Source organism: Uloborus diversus, chromosome 3 (genome assembly GCF_026930045.1).
Source record: "Uloborus diversus isolate 005 chromosome 3, Udiv.v.3.1, whole genome shotgun sequence".
Classification (NCBI taxonomy): domain Eukaryota; kingdom Metazoa; phylum Arthropoda; class Arachnida; order Araneae; family Uloboridae; genus Uloborus; species Uloborus diversus.
The window spans coordinates 189,065,529-189,085,469 of NC_072733.1; the positions used below are offsets into that span (position 1 = coordinate 189,065,529).

General features: G+C 33.7%; 1 protein-coding gene across 1 annotated transcript in view; it reads left to right on the plus strand.

The window, feature by feature from the left end:
* The first annotated feature begins 255 nt into the window (after positions 1-255).
* LOC129218461 (uncharacterized) overlaps positions 256-19,941 on the plus strand; it is a 45,641-nt gene continuing 25,955 nt past the window's right edge. The window contains exon 1 of the mRNA XM_054852736.1: positions 256-1,692. Within this exon, the coding sequence (XP_054708711.1) occupies positions 568-1,653 (1,086 nt within the window). The 5' untranslated portion in view covers positions 256-567 and the 3' untranslated portion in view covers positions 1,654-1,692. The remainder of the gene's footprint in view (positions 1,693-19,941) is intronic.

Below are 19,941 nucleotides of genomic sequence, written 5' to 3' on the forward strand. Positions count from 1 at the left end.
TCCTCTTCAGATAGGAAGAGGAAGAGAAAGATTGATCGGGAACCCTACCTGACGTCGTCCCGCGTCGCGCTCCCGAACGAAATAAACTAGCATCTAAATTGGTTCGGAAGTTCCGTCAGTAATGTCAGGAGTGCGTCCTATTGGACGGAGATCTTCCGTGACGTCACCCACCTCCAGAACGTCATAAATAGGAAGCGGCGGATAAATGTTTCCAAAGGAACTTTCTCTGGTCGCTCTCGCGGAGTCAACAGGAGCGTGATTAGTGTCGGGAGTGTAGAACACGTGTTTTGGGAGGTTTTTTCCACGACAAAATACTTTCTCCGGGAGGACAGATAAGAGAGCGCGCAGTACTGGAAACAATCTGTTCTGCGGTCGCAGAGACAGTTCAGAGTTCTCTTATTATAGAGGATTATTTTGGATCGGAATCCGAGCCAAGGTCGGTCTAGCAGACGCGGCTGTGCGTACCGTTTTTTGTCTCATTCGTTTTAATTCTTCTGCTCTGAGTTGATAGCGGTGTGTTTTGTTCTTTTCCGAAACTCATATGGGAAAAATACTTTTGCCATTCTCATGGTTCTGAAGCTGTCTTCTCTCCCCATGGAGCAGGATTTTGACTTGAACTCGATCATCGAGAGTCCGAAAAGGGAATTGGACCACCCGTTGCCCAACAGCATCCCTTGTTGTCAAGATCCCAGATATGCTGAAGAGCAGATAAATCAGCAACGGTCAGACAGAAACCAGCCAGTGACGACTACAGAACAGCAAATTCAACACCAATTGCAGTTCCAAGGTGTAGAAATGTTGGGATCTGTGCCAAGCAGGCGCGCAGTCGTCTTCACAGGTAATGGTACGGGCGGATTTTCGCCTGACTGTCAGGGATTTTCACCCTCACCACCTTCTGGACTCGCTGCAGTACCCACTGATATTCATCCAGTTATGCAACAAAGTGGAAGAACCTCTCACCTGTTAGATGAAAGTATGCAGATGTGGCTCTCAGGTGCGCAACCTATAGATTTAAGTTCAGAGATGGAGAACTGGCTCATGCGTCGTAATGGAGCATATGGAGACGTATTGACCACTGTTGAAGACAATGCCATTCAACAGCAGCAGCAGTCAAAGTTATCTGGATACTGCGTAGAAACTGGTCCACCTTCATCGTCTTCAGGTTTCTTCTCAGCCAGTGATGATGGTGACTCAATGGAGGACATCCCTTGTCGATCTGGTCGAAACGAGAAACAGCAGTCAATGAATCCTGATCAACTTCTTGATGAAAGTTCTCTTATATCTCTTTCTGTTCGAGATTTAAATCGAAGGTTGCACGGCTACCCACGTGATGTCATACAAAGAATTAAGCAAAAACGCCGAACTTTGAAAAACCGCGGATATGCACAGAACTGCAGAACTAAACGAATTGCACTGAAATGTGAATTAGAGAGGACGAACCGGTGGCTCAAAACGGAGCTGGAGAGGATCCTACAGCAGAAAGAAGTTGAAAGACAAGAAAAAGAGAGAGCTTATCAAGAAAGAGACTATTACAAACAGCAACTGAAGCAACAGTTGTCAATGTCTAGTAATAGAGACTGTTCTGGATCGTTGTCATCAGGTTTGTCCAGCAATAATGCAAGCAGTCCGAGCTCGCCTGAATTTTACTTGTGATTGCAAACATAACTGATTTCGTAGGATCGTATTCAACAGGTCAGTGGTTTTTTTTTTTTTTTTTTCATTTTCAAGTATAACAACATTATTATTTATTTAATAATTAGAAGTAATTGTTAAAGTTAATAATTATGTACCTTAAATTCATACTAACGTAAGTCGCGTTATCTCTACTTTGCAGGAGAGAGTAAAAACGTTTGTCTGGTGAAAGCTTAAGTTGAGTTTCACGCTGGTAGACTATGGCAAAAATCCATTGATATAGAAGTAGGGTTCGTTGACAGCTGTACATTAGTTTCATGAGTTTCGAAAAAGTAATCTAATTTTGTAAAGTTCAAATTTGGGTAAAAGTAATTTAACTGCTACGTGCGACAGGAGTGCACAATGAACATACAATGTGATTCACCGACTATTCATTTTAACCTCAATCCTGAAAGATTGTCATCTCTGTTAAGAGAAGTATAAAGTTTTGTGTTAGTAACCAGGGCTGCGGAGTTGGAAGAAAAATTGTAGACTCCGACTCCTGGATTTTGAAACGTCCGACTCCGACTCCGGCTTTTTTATTATTTATTATTTTTTTCCCAAATTCCCCTTCCTCATGGGAAGGGGGGAAAACCCCTAAACAGAGATTGAAATATTAGTTCCTTTTTATGAAATTTTAGCGTTGTATTTTATAGTAAGCCTAAGATATATACAACGTTAGAAATTCAATTTGAAAATCAAATTATCCAATAGTTGCGATTTCTAAAGTGAGATTACTTAAAAATCCCATTTAAAAAAAATTGAATAGGATTAATTTGCTCCCCTTTAATGTGTAACTAACAGATGTTGATCAAATCCTGTGCTTTCAAATTTTTGAAAGCTGTAACTTGAGGGTTTTTTTTTTTTTTTTTTTTTTGCTTAGTCAAAAAACTTTTCTTGACAGTGGGCGGTCTTCCCCTCCTCCTGGGTGACACCCATCTGATGGGTACCACCTCAACTTAATCTCAAAAGTTTATAAAAATTGAAATGCTTTTAATTCTAAAAAATTCCCCCAATAATATCCCCCTAAATCTTAAATTTCATCTTAAAATTTCAACGAAAGTATTTCACTATATTGCGGGGAAAGGTCGGGTACATGTACGTCTGGAGCAAATTTCACCCAAAATGCGGCTGTATACAGCTTTGTACGAATAGCTTTTACTATAGCTACATTTCTTGACTCAATTTTTAATTTTAATTTTATTGGCAGCTTTAGAATTAACCTTAATTAGTAGATTTTAGGATTAACTACAATTATTGAGTGTTGCAACCAAGAAATCATGTACTGATTTTATTTTGAACTTTTTAGTGATAACCTTAATTAGTAGATTTTAGGATTAACTACAATTATTGAGTGTTGTAACCAAGAAATCATGTACTGATTTTATTTTGAACTTTTTAGTGATAACCAAGCTTTCTTAAAAAAAAAAAAAAAAAAATTATATTTCATCGGATTTTTTGGATTTGCGCTTTTGGCGCAAGCCAACACATATTTGAATTTACTGAGCACCCTCAGAAGTTTCCCGACTTGCTCAAGCGATTCATACATTCATTTTACTATTTTATAACTGAGATCAAGGTAAAAAATATATTATTAGTATTATCTGAAAGTGATTACTTATGAAATGTTAGGCAACAAAACTGTTTGCTGACAGTTGCTATCACTTAAATAAAGTTAAAAAATAAGCAAACTAGGAGACAGCGGCGGCGTAGGTAGCTGTTACAGAAAGCTCGATAAACAATCAAGCCAGATGGTTGCCACAATGACAAGCATTTTCTTATTAGTAGCATGTAATCAAATTAATTAGTCCGTTTTTTAAAAAATGCAAGGAGAGTCAGTGAAAATTAAAGAAATAAAAAAACCCGGAGCCGGAGTCGGCATGTTTTCGAACGACTCCGACTCCTTTACCCCAGAATCAGTTCGACTCCGACTCCACAGCCCTGTTAGCAACACATCCAAGAGATACGCAATGGAAATAAATCCATATCAATCCTCAATCCTCCCATCTAACTCCAATATTAGGTTTACGAAAGTAATTATAATTTGTTTCAGGGAACAATTGGATTTAATTTAAACCATATTGTCAATGCTAGTTCATATATTTAGCCTGTATACCCCCTCCCTCCCCAAGTTAAAAATTAGGGTTGCGCAAGTGATTAGTTTAAATCACGAAATAATGAAAATAATTGGTTCTAATAAATTTTAAATCTAGTTTGTTTAATTTATTTTGTGAATTTCGACATTTGCTGGAAATCGTTGCATTATTATAACATAAATGCTGTTAATTTTTTAAAAAAAATTATTACTTTTTAAAACTATATCCTGCACCACGCGACTAGTTTGAAGACTATTTTTTACATTACGGACTACTAAAGCAACTCTTTTTAGTAGCAGAGTTCGGTGGCAGCCCGACCACCGTATCCCTACAACTAACCATACCCTTCCAAATACGGGGAAGGTAATATGACGGACTCCGTATTTACCTTAAAAATTGAGGGACCAATATATATATATATATATATATATATATATATATATATATATATATATATATATATATATATGTGTGTGTTTTTTGTACGAGGCAGATAGTTTTAAGCAGAAATGAAACAAAGAAAACGACATTTATTATCATCCTGAAAATTGACTTCATTTGGCAGATAATTTTATGGCATTGAAGTTTGAAAATGATTTAGGCATGTGGCTGATGTGGCCACCGTGACACGCGTCTTCTAAAGGTCCAATATTTACACACTTTTGTCAGTAAATCAGGCTGTGTTGTATGTCGGCAATAACGCATTGAATGTTAACTTCCAAGTGCTCAATTGTTTGTGGTACAACGGTAGTGCTCTTATTTTGTTCACTTTTCAGTAAAAAAGTCCGGTGCGGCACATGAAATTGGGCAAAATGAAAATCCACCGATTTTCTATATGTTTAATACATACAATTATTACGATGACGTAATAGAACTATTACATACATTTTTAGTATTATTATTTACATATTCAAATGAAGGAAATTCTTTTAAACTAATCATTTAGGAGAACCATAATATAATTTATTTTAATTATAATTTAACAATTTCTCAAAAAAAAAAAAAAACTATTACTTACACTTCCGTGCAACAATTTTTGGGCATTTTTTTAAGTTTATTTAATCAATTTTAACAAAATAAAATAGCTGTGGACGTAATTGTATTATAATATTGCTACTAATCTAAAAAGAAAGGGTTATTTTTGTCATGATAAAAATATTTAAAAATAAATACATGTAATAATAATAAGAAGAAATTAGTTAAAAGCAAATAATGTGTCACGAGCTGGTCAGGAATAAATTAAAAAAAAAAACACGCTTAGGTAAAACAAGGTTACGCACTCTTTTTCTGAATCCCAAGTTGCAATTCAAAGTCAACAAATTAAAAATGCCTTTCTGCTGAGTTAAGATGGCAACATTTAAATCTCTGATTTGCCTGTATAAAGTTTTTATGGGCAGCAGCTTCCGCTTGTCACCAAAAAAAAAAAAAAATGACTTTAAATTTATTTTAATGTTATAGCAAACTCAATTTTATTTCAACGTTACATTTCTTAATAAAAGTCAATTTACTATTTCATTGCGTTATATTTCCTATTTGAAACATTTGCATTTTACAATTTCTTAATATTTTGAAACAAATGTAAATTTTTTATGTTACTACTAAATGCAGTAAAACTTAACGTTAATACTCATCTGTTTTATAAACATGCTACCATAAAAAATGCTTTTAAATGAAGTAATAAACATTTCACATATGCAACCAGGGGGGTACCACGAACCTTTCTAGGGTTTGCAAAATGGAACTCCAAATTTTGCCGAATAAGGATAATTTTGCTAATTCTTCGGACAAAATTTGATTTTTGGAAGGTCACAGTGACCTTCCGTGACCTCCCATCGGAACCCCTACATCCCTACATATATTTTGCCCCTCATTTTAAAAATCTCGGGCCCTCTTTAGGTTCGGACACGGGCCAACACGTGCCCCTTCTCCCATCCTACCCAGTTTACGCCCCTGCTCCTGCAGCATGGTTTGTGATCGGAAAAGTAACAAACAATTTTGTCCACTAGATCTTAAATCAGTGGTGATTTTAGTTTTTGTCAAAAGTTGTGTCACGTATCGTAAACCGTCCCCAAACAACTATTCCCCGCGCTTGACCTCTGACCCCCGCTAAACAGAAGTTCCAGGCAAATTATAGTAAGAAAATTTCAAAAACATTAAATTGAGTTTGATAAAAAGAAAAAAAACTGTGAAGTCTACGGGCAAAAATGGTAATGGTTTTTGTACTTCAAACAGATCTTTCCCAAATGTAATGAGGAGAAAATTATAAAAGCTGTAAATAGTTATAAATGTATACTCCCCTGGCTTGCCTTTTTTCTACTTTTTATACAAACACGTTCAAGGTTCTTTTTGAAATAACCTGGCACAATACCTAAATAAACATCAAAACATATTTTATCAAAAAGTATTGTACAAACATTTATTAACATACAAAATAAAATTCATTTTCACATACCATAATAATTATGTCACCCTCACCTGGAGAAATTAAAAGACTCATTTAGCATTAAAATTGCTAAAAGATGTCCTTGACCGCGAATAACCAGCGTAATACAGACTAAAGTTAAAAGCAAGCTAATGGGGTTAAGCGAAATTCAAATAATATTGCATCAATTATCTTTACACTGTTACAAAGCGTGCTTGTGCCAGTCGTTTCAATATTTCCCCTGGTAAGAATATATTTTCAAATTTATCGTTACCTAAATGTACGTTTCTACAATGCAATATTTATTGTGTGTAAGCATCACAGATTACGTTTTAAGTTCTGGTAAAAAGAACGCATAATGTGGTATCCGCACGGCTTTGCCCGTAGTTGAAAATGAAAAGGTCATTTGGTTCGCCTGTATATTTACCAATAATGGATGACGAATTTCTCGCCAATTTGCTATGTTCATCAATGTTACGGTTCCACGTTATGATAATTTGCTCGGTAACATTTTCCTAAAATAGGAATAGAAAAAGCACAAAATCGGATTTTTTGAAAAATCACTTCAAGGTGGACACCCCCATGTTGCAAACTAACTTTGCCAAATTTCATGAAAATCGGCCGAACGGTCTAGGCGCTGTGCGCGTCACAGAGATCCAGACAGATAGAGATCCAGACAGACTTTCAGATTTATTATTAGTAAAGATATGTGAATTTTCTGGCGTGACTCCTCTGGCAGTTTTAAATAAAGTTCTGTAGCCCCCTGAAGGCATATTTTTCCCTGCTGCCTATAAAACTCAAAAAAGTTATAACGTCATCTGGCCTTTTTTATCTCATCTTTTCAAATACAGAAATAACGACAACCAGTAAAATAATGAATGTTAAACTAAACAGAAAAATTTTCTTTGGGAACGAAAGAAAGTCATTTACCGTATATTCACTCAAACCAAAAGACAGAAACGTCAAGTGGCGATTAAGTAAGGATGCAATTCGACGCCGACGGGGGGTTGTTGCCGAATTTTTGAAGATGCTCTTGCAGTTCAGGGAAATTCATGAACGTATTTTTCTATTCGTAGCATTGAAAAAAATGGACCTCGGTTCTTTACGATGTACTACATTCATTAGCACTAATCGTTAACATTTGTAGTAGTACATCGTAAAGAGCCGAGAGTCTGCTTTTAAGCAGGGCTCTGGAGTCAGAATCGGACTGATTTTGGTGTAAAAGAGCCGGAGTCAGAGTCGTTGGAAAACATGCTGACTCCGATTCCGGACTTCTCTTTTTCTCAATTTTCACTAACTCTCTTTACATTAAAAAAAAAAGAGAAAAAAAACGAGCTGATGTGTGCATCAAATAACTTCCTTTTACTCCAATTTATTGTCATTTCCCCATTACTGGCAATTTTAATGTGATTCAATAGTTTACTCTCTAAATGTCACCAACAATGGCCAAATTGAAATCAGATTTTAAAAAAAAGTCACAAAGTTGGCTTGTTTTTTTGTTAAGACAAAACTTGGCGATCAAAATACTGGCGATGTATCGCCAGGTGTCCGCCAAATTATAACACCACTTGAGTTTATATAAAATTAAGAATGATTTCCCCCAAAAAAGGGAAAAAAGACCCCTTTAGAAACACCCGAATGCAATCAAAAGGTAAGGTGCACAATTTAACCCCACTAGGAGTCTACGTACCAAATTTCAACTTTATAGACCATACCGTTCTTGAGTTATGCGACATAAATACGCACATACATACGTACATACAGACGTCACGAGAAAACTCGTTTTAATAAACTTGGGAATCGTCAAAATGGATATTTCGCGTGTCTATCCGTTCTTAGACACTTATCCACGTGTGGTCGAGTGAAAAAAAACTCAGTATTCATTCGGGGGGGGGGGGGGGGTGTAAAAAGGAAATTAATGTCGATTTTGAGTGAAATTTTTTTCGCGAATACAATACTTCCTTTTTTGTAAAAGGAAGTAAAAAATCACGGGACGCTCGGCAGAAGTGATAACTTTCATGGGATTAAATTATTATCATTATTTAATCCTATGAGAGTAATGATTGACTTATGGTAGCCATAATAAGCAACGAAATTATTTTTATCTAAAGATCTTGCAAAGACTGCATCAAGCACAATTGCATGACTTATAGTGGCTTCTTCTGACTTATTAATTATTTTTTAATTGTAATTTGGATTGTAGAAGCGATACTAAATTTTTAGCTCGATCAAAAGCAAAATTAACATTAAAATCTCCGGTTAAAATTAAAGGAATTGTATAATAATCTTCAATAACCAAAGCAGAACCTTCTTGTGTATAATTTAAAAGCTGTTTATGAATAAATTAAATAATACTTGAAATTCTTTTGTGTATATATATATATATATATATATATATATATATATATATATATATATATATATATATAGGCAATAATAATTTGTTGCTTTGCTTCATTGAGTCATTCCACTATGCACATTTCACCAATATCGTTTTGTGTATCCGTATTAAAGCTTGTAGCATTATTAACATATAATCCTATATTTGGAATGACAATTTTCATGCACTCAAGATCATTCTGATAAACTGCTACGCCTCCTGCTCTTATATTTTGACGCTTTAACTGCACAATACATTTAAAAGATGGAATAATTTTAGTATCATCATTTTCAAGTCATGTTTCCCATAATAAAAGAATATTACAGTGCTGAGAGACCGAATCAATATGATCGAGACTATGAGCGTAAAGGCTTTAACAATTAATTGAAAAAAGTGATATTCCTCTTTTAATTTGAAATAAACACAACGATACTTTGATCAATGGCCCTAAAATAATGATTTGTAAATAAATACTGAACGTTTAAATATGTGAGAGGAGAGAAAAGTGCTAGGCTGGTTAGATTTTTATTAAAAAATTTTTTGGAAAAACAAAATAGAGCCGACTTTAAAATTGCTCTAAATGAAAAATAATTTTATTCTTTGATCACCATTCAGTCGACTTTTAAACATAAGTTTTGATGTCGGCGCAAATAGATTAAATGACGTGTCGTTTCTAAATATATATTTCGTTTATCATAAAAAACACTCTAACTTACGAAACATTTTAGATTTTACTCTGTGATGAACAAATTAAATGTTTATTCATTATTTTTGTCTTCTAAGCAGTCCCCAACACTAGCGTTGCAGAGTCTGCGGGGATGAAGTTCGTTTAAAATATGTACACCTTATCACAGTTCAAAACCCTGAAGCAAAATATTTTTAGTATAACTAATCGCAAAAATGTTTTTGTTTTGAAAATAAATTTGAAGATTAAATGCTGTTTTGCATATATATTGTTTACAATGTTATTGGTATTATATTGTATTATTAAACTCAACTTTCGTTATGATATTGCGTTATGTTGCGACGATCATCCATCTTATGTTAGTTTCAATACTTTTTTTATTATCACTTAACGTTTAAAACTGACCCAAAGAATAAAGAAACTAAATTTCCCCGACCATGCGCGCTTCTGTCGTATGCGCGAACGAAAGGAATCGAGACGAAAGGAATCGAGACGAAAGGAAGGCCAGACGAGAGTTGCACCGTTACGCGCGTTATGTCACAAATCGGTTTACCCTCCCATAAACAGTTTTTAAAGTTGTCACTTCAAAAACTGGCTGCGAATTGGTTCGATTTATGTATGGAAGTTTACTAATAAAACAATAGCTCCCGTTGGCAACTCGCTGGCTTCTTTATTTTTCGAACTTTCACTTTTTGTAAGAGCTACCTACGCCGACCCGCTAGTTTGCTTGTTATTATAACTTTCTTTAACTAATAGCAACTGTCAGCAAAGTTCCCTAATATTTTGTAAGTAGAAGCAGTTTTTGAACTAAAAGTAATACCTTTCAAATATTTTTTTTTTTTACTTTAGTTGTTAAATTGTAAAAGAAATGTATCTCTGGGGCAAGTTAGGACCGTAGTTTGGGTGGAAATTTCTGAGGGAGCGCAACAAAGTCAAATAAGTTTTGGCGCCCGAAAGCACTAATTCAAAACATCCAATAAATTTTCACAATTTTTTTTTAAATCTCAACACTATTCTATAAACTTGAAACTTTATAGAGGAAATATAATTTAAGATTTGCTGGAGAAAATTTTCAGAATTTTAGTATTCATATTTTTTGTCAACTCTTAAACTAACTTGGGGCGTCCACATCCCCCCCCCCCCGCTGATTTTCTAAAATTACAGCTTTCAAAAATTGAATTTTCAACATTTTATCAACATTAGTTTGTTAACCATTAAAAAGAAAGCAAATTAGTCCTTCTCATTCTTTCAAAAAATGGGCTTTTTGAGTAATCTCACTTTAAAAATCGCAAAAATTACAATTTCAAATTGAATTTCCAACGTTGTATGCATCTTAGGGTTGCAATAAAACACGATACAAAAATTTCATTAAAATATTACTCTGTTTAGGATTTTTCCCCCTTCCTCATGAGGGAGAAAAATTTAAAAAAAAAAGAAAAAAGCCGGAGTCGGAGTCGCCCATTTTCCCTCCGACTCCGCAGCCCTGCTTTTAAGTCACTTGTAGGTAGTTTTCTAAGGATACAAAGTATTAAACTTTACAAAATCATTCTCATCCAGTTAAAAATTGCCTGTATAGTCTTAAAAATAAAGACGTTACGTTATTAAAGTTAAATTGGGTCCAGAATTTCTCTATTTTTACCTGTCTCACTCATGTTTTTTAAGTCTTGTTTTTTACCAATAGATCTAAAACTAGAAAAGTTCCCAAAGTAGTTTTCAATTGTTCAATTTTGAAAAATAATAGACACAAAAGCCATTTAAATTAATTGTTATCCTGCCACTTAGGGGTAAATTTGAACCATGTGAGAAATGTGTTGCAAAATGAACTATGCTCATGAATTTAAACGGGAAAAATATCTAAATGTTTAAAGAAGTTAAATGGTTTTTCTAAGGGGGGGGGGAGCCTTTGTGCCAAAAAAAATCATAGAACTCTTTGCAAAAATCACATTTTATTCAAACTGAACCATTGAATGATGATTAGAATAATCGGGTTAATGTTTGGTGTTTAAAAAAAAATGTACAGGTTAATTTTTCAAATGAGTTTAAAAGTTTGGTGTAGGGTCATTCCATAGTGACTAACGTAACATTCGCAGCTGATTTTCAAACTCTTTTTACTTACACCGGGAGTAAAAATAAATGTGTTTTGGTTTAATATGCAGATCTAAAATTTACAAGGTGACTATTTTTTATTTCTGCCAAGAATTTGAAGCAAAATAAACGATTTGTTACAGACGAATCTTTTTTGGCCCTAAATGGTACTTTTCCGAAAAACTGTGTGTGACTAACGTAACCATCGAATAACAAGCAATGAATGCATATAAAAAACTTTTTATAATTAATTTCTTGCTCTTATATTACTTTTACACTTTTTTAGGAACCTTCTTTGTGTTGTATTATGGTTTTTTCTTTACTTTTTTTCTATATTAGTGTAAGAAATTGAATGGAAGGATTCAGTTCAATTAACTCAATTTGAATGTGCGAAAAAAAAAATATAATAAAAAAAAAAACTGCCTTTACAAACTGAATAACATCATTCTTGGTCTAATTAAATCCTAAATATCTCTCTTTTAAAAAATTAACTTTTTGCAAGTTGGTAGTTTCACTGAATTCTAGTATTCTGCTGATATACTAGTTATAACGATAACTCCGTAGTACTTTTCAATGGCATATTATTTTTTAAGGTTTACTGATTCATCGAACGAATAGTGTTGTACATCCTTTTGAATTAAAATGTAATATTGAAAAAAAAATATTCGAACGTTTTATCAGAATGCATTTAATTCCAGATATCACCGCAAATGTTTGAATTTCTAAATGATCATTCTTGCATTTTCTGAAATATATGACAGCAGCGCTTATTGTCACTGTATCATGTAACATCTTCAAATGTTTTCCAACGAACAGCCGTTACTTCATTTTAATAATAGGTGGAGATGTATTTTCTAAAAAATAGAGACGTTCTTCATTGTTAAGACTGTATTTCTATTATCTAAGTTCTTAAGCTTGGATTCTTGTGTTGAATGCACATTCAGCAGAGTACTCATTTTGCTTTACTCACTTTTTTATCTTTTTTAATAATTCTTTAAATTGGAAGTATCTTCATAAAGACCTTTAAAAAAGTATTTTTCTAATTTTTCATCCTTTATTTTTTTAATCAATATAGAATGCCTACATATTCAAAATTTTTCATGAAAATTTACATTAAATTAAATACATTTTAAATATTAGCAGTCATTTTTAAAATGTTACGTTAATCACATGCAAACCGTTACGTTAGTCACAGCTCAAATGTTACGTTAGTCACACTAATTATTTTACATCTACTGATACTAAAAAGAATATTTTGCACTTTTTAAGTAGATATGACACAAATGTAAGAAAATAAAAAGTGCTGTTTGGTTCAATCATTTGGTTTAGTTTTTAAGCAGAAAATAGTACATTTTCGTGACTAACGTAACGTAAATATTTTCAGTGGAATAACCAAACTAATTAAAAGACTTATCTTATAATGCATGCAAAAAGAACAGTCAATTTTATTGGGCCAACAACTATTCATTTAGAATGAACATAGTTCTTTTAAAAATTTGCAAAATTTTTTACATTACACAAGAAAACGTAGACGCATGTTTTTTGCACATGCTAAGCCTTTTCTACAACCTCGCACGTTTTGAGCCAGAAGAAAAACACCGAATGAAATTTTTGCAAACTGTTATTGGATTTATGTACTAGAAAGTATGTTGAATGAAATGATAGGTCACAATTAAGGCTTTGTGGAAAAAATTTTTCTGAGGTTGAGGTTGACATTTCTATGGAATGACCCTGTATATTTCTGTTTAAAAGAACAAATAATGTGGATTGCACATATTTTTAATAATTAACATTTTTTATACGCTTTTTCAAATTTTTGAGTTGTGCCACTTCTGTTCCAGGGGGCTGCACAATGAAGTTTTTAATATCAAAACCAACCTATTCGTTCAACCCATGAATTTGCTTTTTTTTTTTTTTTTTTTTCAATTCTTGAAACTTTTTTTGTGTGTGTACAATCCTGCCACAGAGCGATTAGAAAGGAATCCTCTCAATCAGGTCGAAAACCGATGCCAAAATCCCGTTTTACTTCTAAACATGCTCGCTTCCGACTTTTAACCACTGTAAAAATGAACGGGTAATATCAGCAACATTGTTCAACTAAATTGGTAAATAAACTCACATTTTTGATTGTGCCTTACATGGCGCAAAAGTGAGAAACCAAATGAATTTAATTAGAAATTTCAATTCAAATGATTTTTATCTATAAATGACATTGCGCTGTAAAAAAAAAAAAAAAAAAAAAAAAAAAAACTCTCAAAATACTTATGATACCGTTCTTGTTGAGTCTTTCGTTTTTCGTAAAATGATCATCGTTTTCTCCCATCGCAAACACCTGTTTGGAGATTTGGAGGCAGTGCATCCCCCTCCCCCCCCTCCTTTTTTTTCCATTTTTCGACAGTTTAATAGCCATTATTTGTATTAAGAGTGGAAGTGAGCGTTATATTAACCGCTAAAAATATTCTTAGGGAAAGTTCAAAAACAGGAATTTTTCTAGAAAAGACTTTCACGTTTCAAAAAAATTTCACGTACTTTTCAATTTTTTTTAAATCTTGGAAGCATCTTCTGTTGCATACGATTCGCATTGCAAAGCTTGAGTCAAGAACCTTCCTTTATTATTTGGTATAATTTTTCAAGTTTCATTCACAGAGGTAATTAAAATTAAAAATGAGATTAAATATGCTAATCCAGCATTGATGCATATTATATTTCTGAGGATGCACTGTCCCCATGCTTTATCACTTCGTCATATAGTGATAAACGAGCGCTAATGTAAGTTAATACTATTAAAGTTACCAATAAAGTCTAATAAAAAAACTTGGCGACCAAAAGACTGGCGATATATAGTCAAGTATCCGACAAATTATAACACCACTTCAGTTTACATCGAAATCAGCAATGATTCCCCCCGAAAAAGGGCAAAAGACCCCTTTAGAAACACCCGAATGCAACCAAAAGGGGAAGCGCACAGCTAGTCCCCACTAGGAGTGTGCGTACCAAATTTCAACTTTCTAGGACATACCGTTCTTGAGTTATGCGACATACATACGCACATACAGACATCACGAGAAAACTCGTTGTAATTAACTCGGGAAAAATTAAGGTCGATTTTTGTGTGAAAATTTTTTCGCGATTACAATACTTTTTTTTTTTTTAAAGGAAGTAAAAATATTGTATTTGTATTTTGTAGTAAAATACCGCCCTAAGCTAGGGCTAAGGCAGAAATACTTAAAATACACCACCAGTTCAGTTATTCCATCCGAGGACTGCAGTTTCGTGATTTTTACAGGGGTGATTGTGTTCCGGTATTTTACCGAATTTCCGGTATTTTCGGACGTATTTCCGGTATTTTTATGTCCGAAAATACCGGAATTATGTGTTTTTTTTGTTATGCTTTTATCTCCCTACCTCCGCAATCTTTTAAAATTATATAATACTCATCAAATATACCTGCAAGAGCCTTAAGATGGACACCTATCCCTTAAGATGAACAAATGTAAAGATAATTTGTATAACACCAGCTCAAAAGTAACTTTGTAACCCATTAAAAATTTAACCAAATGTACACACAATATTTTGACTCAGAACTATTTAATACTATGGCAAAGGTGCACTTAAGTAATAGGGGCCAAAGATTACCCCCCCCCCCCCCGTTCTCGCTTTAAAACTTTCAGGTATTTTTTGATGAACTCACAATCACCCCTGTTTTTAGCACTCATCAGCCAGGAATACCTGAGTGTGACTGAGCTTGGTGGTGTATTTTAAGTATTGTATTTGTAGTTCGTTTCGCATTATTGTAAGCACTACTTTTTTAGAGAAAGAATTTTCAATGATTTAATTGCGGAACAAACCTAGCAAACAGCGGTTCAGAACAACAACTCCATTCCATCGAAATAAAACCTAGAAATTTCCTTAAAACTCGTTCAGTTCACAGTGGATTCGCGAAATGGATATAACACAAGTTTTTCGCGAGGAATGTATCTCGGAATTCACGTTAGTTTCTCGCTTGGAATAAGAGGCGAAGCGCCCGCCGGGCGTAAGTATTGGCTCCGTTTCTGACGACGACATATGGGGCTGTGAGAAGCAAAGAGATTTAATATAAGTGGCAAAATTAAAAATTTGGGGGTAACCTCCTCTCTCTCTCTCTTGGGGTAAGAGATGGTACTAGTAGCCCCGGTAGGTGCTGCTATACAACATGATTTAGTAAAACGAGCTGATGTGTGCATCACATGACTTCCTTTTACTCCAATTTAATGTCATTTCCCCATTATTGACAATTTTAATGGGATTCAATAGTTTACTCTCTAAATATCACCAACAGTAGCCAAATTGAAACATATTTTTGAAAAAAAAATCGCTAAATTTGTCGCCAAGTTGGCAACAAAACTTTTTTTCTTTGATCACCATTCAAACTACTTTAAACATAAGTTTTGATGTCCGCGCAAAATAATAGATTAAATGACGCGTCGTTTCTAAATATTTTGTTTATCAGAATAAACACTCTAACTTACTAAACATTTTAGATTTTACTCTGTGATGAACAAATTAAATGTTTATTCATTATTTTTGTCTTCTAAGCCGTCCCCAACACTAGCGTTGTGGAGTCTGCTGGGATGAAGTTCGTTTAAAATATATACACCTTATCACAGTTCAAAACCCTGAAGCAAAATATTTTTAGTATAACTAATCGCAAAAATGTTTTTGTTTTGAAAATAAATTTGGGGTAAGAGATGGTACTAGTAGCCCTGATAGGTGCTTCTATACAGCATGATTTAGTAAAACGAGCTGATGTGTGCATCACATGACTTCCTTTTACTCCAATTTAATGTCATATCCCCATTATTGACAATTTTAATGTGATTCAATAGTTTACTTTCTAAATATCACCAACAGTAGCCAAATTGAAACATATTTTTGAAAAAAAAATCGCTAAATTTGTCGCCAAGTTGGCAACAAAACTTGGCGACCAAAAGACTGGCGATATATCGTCAGGTGTCCGACAAATTATAACACCACTTGTTATAATTTGTGACAAATTATAACACCAATTGTTATAATTTGTCGGACGAACAATGTTGTTATACTAACCAACACCACTTGTTATAATTGCATCGAAATTAACAAAGATTTCCCCCAAAAAAGGGGCGAAAGACCCCTGTAGAAACACCCGTATGCAACCAAAAGGGAAGGTGAACAACTTGACCCCACTAGGAGTGTACGTACCAAATTTCAACTTTCTAGGACATACCGTTCTTGAGTTATGCGACATACATACGCACATACATACATACGTACATACAAACGTCACGCGAAAACTCGTTGTAATTAACTCGGGAATCATCAAAATAGATATTTCGCGTATCTATACGTTCTTAGGCACTCATCCACGTGTGGTCGAGTCGAAAAAAAAAAAAAACAACAACATTCATTCGGGGGTGAGTAAAATGGAAATTAAGGTCGATTTTTGAGTGAAAATTTTAACGCACAGATAAACGCACAGATTCTAACTTAACAAGTGAGATCTATTTCTTTCAAGTTTATTGAATAGCTATGATTACTATGCACCCTATTCCGTGGATAATCGGGAGTTGTATGAATATTTTGGATCTTCTTCAATCCCTACTATTAGCTCACAACCTCCATATACTAATATATATATATATATATTAGAGACGTACCGAGTACTCGGTAACTATTTGGCCTGCTCCGCCAATTTGCCGAGTACTCGATACTTGGCCAAATTTTAATCAGATACCCGGCCAATACCGAGTAGTTGTAAAAAAATTGGATATTGTTCAAGATAAATTTACAATTAATAAAAAAGTACAAACATATAATATACTGCAATCATTTACAATTACTATATTCATAAATTAAGACTGATATCTATGTATAAGTTTAAAAAAAACACTTATAAATCTAATCAGAGTAAAAATCAACTTTTGATGTGTATTTGTGTGCAATTACTTTTTATCTATCACATATTAGTGTTGGATAACTTAATTTGGTCAGGAAGTCTAAGTGATCCTTAAAATAAATATTCATAGACTCATAACAAAAAACCCTTTCAATCATATCCCAATGTATTCCTAATCACCTGAAAACTTAGATAGCAAAATTTTTTAAATTCTGGTTTTGCAGATTCAAATTTTTGCCAAAATGATAACAATACAGAGAAGTAAAATTAAGTCATGTCTTCAAGAGGTATGGAGTATGAGGCAAGGAGTATGTCAAAAAGGTTGTGACTTTGGGTAAAGAAATACTTAGGGATGAAAAGAAAAAAAAATGCTGTCAAAATATTTTAATAATCGAAATTATTGCATTTTAAATATATGATGCATAAAAACTAATCTCTCGATATATTCTAGAGACATATTACGTCTTTGATTGATTGCTACAAATATGTCCTGCCTCAGAGAGAAAAAAAAACCCTTTCACTGTACTGTACACACTAGTTGAAGGTGTACAAAGAAACTTTTTTGCCAATTTGAATAAGGTAGGAAATATTTTTTGAAAGGAAGATGTGTCTGCATTGCTCCTGCACATTTGTGCTTTTAACCTTGTTGAGCAATCACGATTGTTTATTGTTCTCACTTGACTGTTTTGATGTCCTTTGATTTTATTTTCCCACCACCACCCTCTGCAGCATTACCGTCGACCGGGTCCTCACGATGCTACTCCTATAGTGAAAGCCGTCTCCAGGTTGTATCCATGTCCTACACACACGCACATACATACACAACTACACACACACGCACACACACACATACACAAACATATACACACAACTACCCACACATTCATGCCTGCACACAAACACATATGCCTACACACATACACATACCCCCCTCGCACACACATTCATATATACACAACTACCCACACACTTATGCCAGCAAACAGACACAAACACACACGCCTACATACACACACTCGTGATTGCGAAAAATATAATTTGAATTCAAGATGTCAAAATTCAAATTAATTTTTCTTTTTTTTTAATTTGCTTTTAAAATGTTTGTCGGACTAAAGAACTATAATAGATTGATATGTTTTTTTTTTTTTTAAATTCCAACTTGATTAATCATGCCTTTTATATATTTTTTTTATTTTTAATTTAAAAAATAACGTTTTTGTAAAAATTCTGACACCAACAAAATCTTTTAAATAATGTATAATTAAATTTCAGCTGGAAGTCATGGCGGTATTATCGCTAGACCGCAGAGAGATGACGTGTCGATTGGAAGCGGAAACGGACCACTTGATTTTGAAATAGGTTGGATTAGCGAGAAGGCGCCTCTTTACTGCTTACGCATTCTCGTAGATCCAACCTATTTCAAAATGCAGTGGTTCATTTCTGCTTCCAGTCCACGCGCCATCTCTTTGCAGTCCAACTATAACTTTTTATTATAAATTTTAGCTATGATCTGTAAAGTAAGTTCAACGATAATGTCTTAATTAGTGATTGCAATACCGGTATACCGAATACCGGTATTTTGAGCAATTTTTCAATTTCGTAATATCGGTATTTGTTGAGGTAAAATACCGGTATTTTCGGCTGAAAATAATAAATGGTTTCAATTTAAGAATTTTCAATTTAACTTATTAAATATCTACTTATATTTTAAATGTACATTTCTTTTTCCATGACATAGAACTAATTATTGATGTAAAAATGCGGCTTCAAACGCACGATCAATATTAAACAAAAGTAGCGGGAAGATTGCAAAATGATACTATCATTTAGAGATGGTGAGATGAATCGCATTGTCGTGCGCTTTTGTGCACTATGTTTTTATTTTTCCATTTAACTGATCACTCATTTTCCCTATGTGGAAGTTAATTTCAAGCGTAATTTTGAAGCATTTTTCCTATGAACAATTTATTCAAACTATCAATTGCAGTAATACTTCATGATTTTTTTTTTTTTTAATATTTCTCTCAACCGTACAAAATTTTGCCAAAACCTTTTTCTTGTTAGCATAACAAAAGTTATTTTGTTGTCACCAGTATTGGTTTGTTGTCCTGTCGCGCTATTTGGGTTTATACTTGCCAAGATAATATTTTGAACTTATATATTGTCTTGAAAATTTGCATAGAGGAAAAGCATAATCAATTGAAACATATTTTCAGTTACTTACATAATTATAGTTGTAAAGAAAATGGAAAAGAAAACGAATAAGAGAAACTAACAAGATCAAATTTAGTCATGTTTACTGTAATTTCAAACCAAGTTTAGGATAAAACTTGAAGTTTCTGCAGACATGCTTCCTCACCCCCCTCACTCAAAAGCAGCAAATGGGAACTTCAATTCTGAGAAATTATGTGACAGAAGCCCAAATCCATTATTCGTACTCCTGGGGCAGTTTACTACCTGTAGTATATTGTACCTTGCAAGGGCGGACCAAAAGGTGCCAACTCTTTTCCCAAAATAAATTTAAAAGCACAATTTGTCTATAAGTTATTTTCAAACTTAATTTTAAAAGTTCTCATTATATTTGGATATAAGTACGCTTCTAGTGCCATGTATTCTGTTCAAGAATGTTTGGCCTGTACCATGCTCACCAATAAATTCTTTTCTTTAAAATTTTAAATAACTTTTTAC